Source organism: Brachyhypopomus gauderio, chromosome 1 (assembly GCF_052324685.1).
Source record: "Brachyhypopomus gauderio isolate BG-103 chromosome 1, BGAUD_0.2, whole genome shotgun sequence".
In the NCBI taxonomy this organism is placed as follows: domain Eukaryota; kingdom Metazoa; phylum Chordata; class Actinopteri; order Gymnotiformes; family Hypopomidae; genus Brachyhypopomus; species Brachyhypopomus gauderio.
In genome coordinates, this window is record NC_135211.1 from 17990095 (window position 1) to 17994823 (window position 4729).

The 4729-nt window shown below is 46.0% G+C and overlaps 1 protein-coding gene across 1 annotated transcript in view; it reads right to left on the bottom strand.

Moving 5' to 3' along the window:
• Nucleotides 1–875: 875 nt before the first annotated feature.
• itfg1 (integrin alpha FG-GAP repeat containing 1) overlaps nucleotides 876–4729 on the bottom strand; it is a 123594-nt gene continuing 119740 nt past the window's right edge. Inside the window, exon 18 of the mRNA XM_077000440.1 lies at nucleotides 876–2543. Coding sequence (XP_076856555.1) covers nucleotides 2484–2543 — 60 coding nt within the window. The 3' untranslated portion in view covers nucleotides 876–2483. The remainder of the gene's footprint in view (nucleotides 2544–4729) is intronic.

Sequence of the window (4729 nt, forward strand, 5' to 3'; positions counted from 1 at the left end):
CGGCGGGAAGAGGAGATGCGCGAGCTGCACGCGCGTCATCACACGTCGCGAGCGATCAGATTTCTTTTAAATCAGGACGGCGGTCGGTACAACAGGGCACTGAAAGAGGCTCACAAGTCATTCTCATGGTTTATGGCCGTTCTGCTCGTGCACTGCGAAGATCAATTGTTTCTACACTTGGCTAAATGTATTTGGTGTATCATGGTCACCATGAACACAATATTGTTCGAACAAGTTGAACAACCCCAAGCCGACTTGACAATGAGTCTAATCTAGGTTATTATCTAACTAACAAATACACGAACCCAACTACACGCGCTAAAACCCAGACAAGCGTCGCCAAAGGTTCAGACACGAACACCAGACGCAGGACTCCAAAACATGGAAGTAAGCTTCTAAACTAAAGTAGAGACGTGGATATAATGCAGTTACCCCAGAATCCACACGCAGACTCGTGATACTACGACCCATGATACAGGTGATCACTACTGCTCATGATAAACCCGACTCTGGTGTGGAGGTTGGGAACCACAGCTGTACTACGACCCTCAACAGCGCTTACTACCTAAATTGTTTATTAATCCGCGTAATTTGGTGAGGGTACTTAATTGCCATGGCTACTAAAACCAACTTAAATCAGCTTAGAGGAAATGACTTCTCATCTCCACACCACATTTAGAATGTGAATTCAACTCCAGATACCAGGAAAACGGGGATGAACCGAATTTAGCTACAGTGATTAGCGGCTTAGACAGAGCCTGCAGTTTCAGGAACGATTCCGTCTGAATGTTTCAGTTCAATCAATCTCAGATTCAGTAAAGGTTTTTTTATAGCCAAATAATTTAGAATTCAATGTACAAGTCGAAATCAGCATAGCAGATTATTTGGAAATGTTTATTTCCCAGGTACATGTAATGACATTAATCTCAATCCACCCGAAAATGTTAAGTCCATACAGTGCAGAGCAGACAAGAGAAATCAATGAAGAGACCGTCCGTGAAGAACGGGTTAGAACCGGTTAGAACCGGTCTTACGGCCACGGCCACGCTAGTCACAGCGCGAGGATATGGCACTCTGGAAAGAGAAGAACAGCTATGAAGGTCACCACGCGTTGCACGTGAAGGTCACCACGCAGTGCACGTTGGAGGCATGAAGATGCTAACAAGCTGGTAATAAGCAGTCACACAGCAACCAACTGAACATCCTGCTGTACTGTTACACCTGCAGCTTAGTGTCTTACAACAGAAATGTACAATATCAGTAGTTAGAATTGACACAAAAATATAAAACAACAAAGACTCATATGAGTGACAATGTGCCAATGTTCAGGAAGGGATGAGAGTGCACGGGGACAGAGATAAATAACACCAAGATGATGTGGAGAAGACAACGGCATGTATGTTTCATGTAGGGCATCATCACCCATTACTTACATTACACTAAACTTCCTTACTGAGGCTATTTACCTATTTGCTTGCCTACCGATTCTCTCTCTTTCTCACACACACACACACACACACACACACACACACACACACACACACACACACACACACACACGTCCCTGCACAGACCTACCTACACACACAGAGAGAGAGAGAGAGAAAGAGAGAGAGAGAAATATATCAATCTAATGGGAAGACATCATTAGATGGTTCATCTGCGGAGCATGTGACATCCAGCCATGGTGTTGATGGTCAGGGGGTTAAAGGTCAGAGGGTTGTGGATGCTCCCTGGCCTGTAGCCCCCAGCTGCCCCTGGGGAGAGAAACCTTCAGAGGCTCCTGATGAAAGGCCTTGAGTGTGAGAGGACATGTCTATGTCTGTGTTGAGACTGAAATGAAACACACTGCCTTGAAACACAGGCCGTCGAGACACCGTCAGGACGGCTGCGATTGTTAATAAAAACAGCAGCCACACATCCCAAGAGTGAGAAGTGGGGGTTTGGACCCCATCACCTCCGTTCAGGACACGTCTGCGGCTTTTCTGAGGCAGACGGGATGCAGTCAAAAAGCAACAAAGCAAAAGAATCATCATCTTAACATCAAATGATAAACAACATGAACATAATGAATTCATTTAAAATCAAATAAATCTGGTCTTGGTGTTTGTCCCTGGCACAGCTTCATTTACTGAGTCAAAGAGAGATAGTCCAGATGACAGAGGGTGTCCCTGTGGGGTGTGTCCTCGCGAGGACAACTGCTATTTGCCTCGCCTATGCCAACACTCCTGTACAGTATTAGGCTTGATCGATCACAAATAACGACATAAAACAAAACATTGTTGGTCTTCAGACCAAAAGGGGAACAGTCTTTTCCCTCAGAGTCCCCAGACATGCCTTAGTCATAAATAATAACACATTCAACAGAAATTTATAAATTATCTCTTGGGGGGGGGGGGGGGGGGGGATCACAGAGAGTAAACAGTGACGTCATGTCTGCGGTGAGATGTCTGGTGGTGGTGTCTCTCCTGACGTCTGCGTCCTCACATGGCGTCGAAGTGGAAACGATGGGCTTCCTGACGTTTCTCCCGATCATCGGCTTTCTGGAACACAGCAGACAGTCAGAGGTCAGTCAAAGGTCAGCAGGTGAGAGATGTCAGAGAGGTCAGCATTAATGGTCAGAAATAACTCCAGCGTCATGGAAGGGGCTGCGTCAGAGACGCAGAATGAAAATAGCAGGTCCTGAGCTTCTCCTGATGGGACGGCTGGTCCCGTATCAGCAGGAGGTGAGAGAGCGAATCTCTGCTGCATGGGTGAGGTGGGTGTCCATGGCAGGACAGCTGGGCTGGGCTTTATCGCACTGGACTGGATGCAGCTGGTGTAGTTTGTGTGTCCATGGTGGAACTCCACACAGAGTGATGGCTTCAAGAAATGAGACATGCAGCCATGCAGGACCTGCTCCTCATACTCACCCACATGTTCACACAGATCGAAAATGTAGTCTGTCTTTCCACAGTAGGGTATGGTGTGTCAGAGCTGTGTGTGTTTGTGTGTGTGTGAGTGCGCGTGCGTGTCTTGTCTTTCACCAGCTCCGGCAGTCAAGGGTCACCTGGGTTCTGTTACGTGCAACTCAGAGTGGCGTTGTGGGGACAGACACGAGGATACGCTAAACAGCAACAATGGAGAGAAAATGCTAGGCTCTCTCATCCACTGTGAGGGGCAACACTGCAGGTGGGCGGAGAGAGAGAAAGAGCTAGAGAGAGGGAATAGAGTGAGAAGAGAGCTAGAGAGAGAGAAGAGAGAGCTAGAGAAAGAGAAGAGAGGGAGAGCTAGAGAGAGAAGAAAGAGAGGTAGAGAGAAGAGAGAACTAGAGAGAGAAGAGAGTGAGATAAGAGGTAGAGAGAAAGAGAGAGGAGAGAGAGAGAGAGAGAGAGAGGCCAACTGAGCAAGAGAACAGAACTCATTACACACACAATGGTGCACTTTACAGCAGCCCAGAAGCTGTGGGTGCGATCACAGATAGAGCCTACCCAGACACACTCTGTCTCGCGCTGATAAAACACACACAGCCAAGCCTGGGAGGCAGCTAGCGTGCATGTGTATATGTGTGTGTGTGTGTGTGTGTGTGTGTGTGTGTGTGTGCACGTGCCGTGATAATTGTCTGTCTGTCGTAGAAAGAAATGGTGTCTATTCTCAGCAGGGATAAGTGAGTAAAACACAAGATTCTAGTAGTGCTGTGTGCTCATGCAAGAGACCTTTACGAGGAGACCTGCCAAATACTACTTCTCCTACGACTACTACTAATACATTAATAGAATATAACACAGGACCAAGTTTGACCTTGCTGGGGAGACTCTCATCATCATCATCACCAATAATTATAAATAGCTGTTTAACCATGCAGCAGAACATGGTGTGTGTATGTCAGTTTAAACTGTGTATGTGAAGGTAATAGGTATGATTGTTTAACATGACTATGTTGTTTAACATGACTGTGTCCACACCTACTTGTGTGTCTATGTGCATGTGTATATTTGTGGCTTGCACACGACAGCTAGTGTGTTTCTGTCTGTTTCTCTAGATACACTACAGTTTGATTGTGTTCCTCTGGATACATTACTTCATGTGAGTATTTCTGTGGATACACTAGTGTGTGTGTGTGTATTTCTGTGGATAAAATAGTGTGTGTGTATGTATGTCTCTGTGAATACATTAGAGTGTGTGTGTGTGTGTGTGTGTGTGTGTGTTTCTGATGATGCACTAGAGTGTGTTTGTGTGGATACACTGTGTGTGTTTGTGTGGATACACTAGTGTGTGTGTTTCTGTGGATACACTAGTGTGTGTGTTTCTGTGGATACACTAGTGTGTGTGTTTCTGTGGATACACTAGTGTGTGTGTGTGTTTCTGTGGATACACTAGAGTCTGAGTGCGTGTCTGTGGATAGAGAGTGTGTGTGTATGTGTGTTTCTGTGGATACACTAGAGTCTGAGTGCGTGTCTGTGGATAGAGAGTGTGTGTGTATGTGTGTTTCTGTGGATACACTACTGTGTGCGTGTGTGTTTCTGTAAATACAGTAGTGTGTGTGTGTACATGTGTCTCTGTGGATACACTAGTGTGTGTATGTACGTGTGTCTGTGGATACACTATTATGTGTGTGCGTGTCTGTGGATAGAGTGTGTGTGTGTGTTGTTCTGTGGATACACTAGTGTGTGTGTGTGTGTTTCTGTGGATACACTAGAGTGTGTGTTTCTGTGGATACACTAGAGTGTGTGTGTGTGGATACACTAGT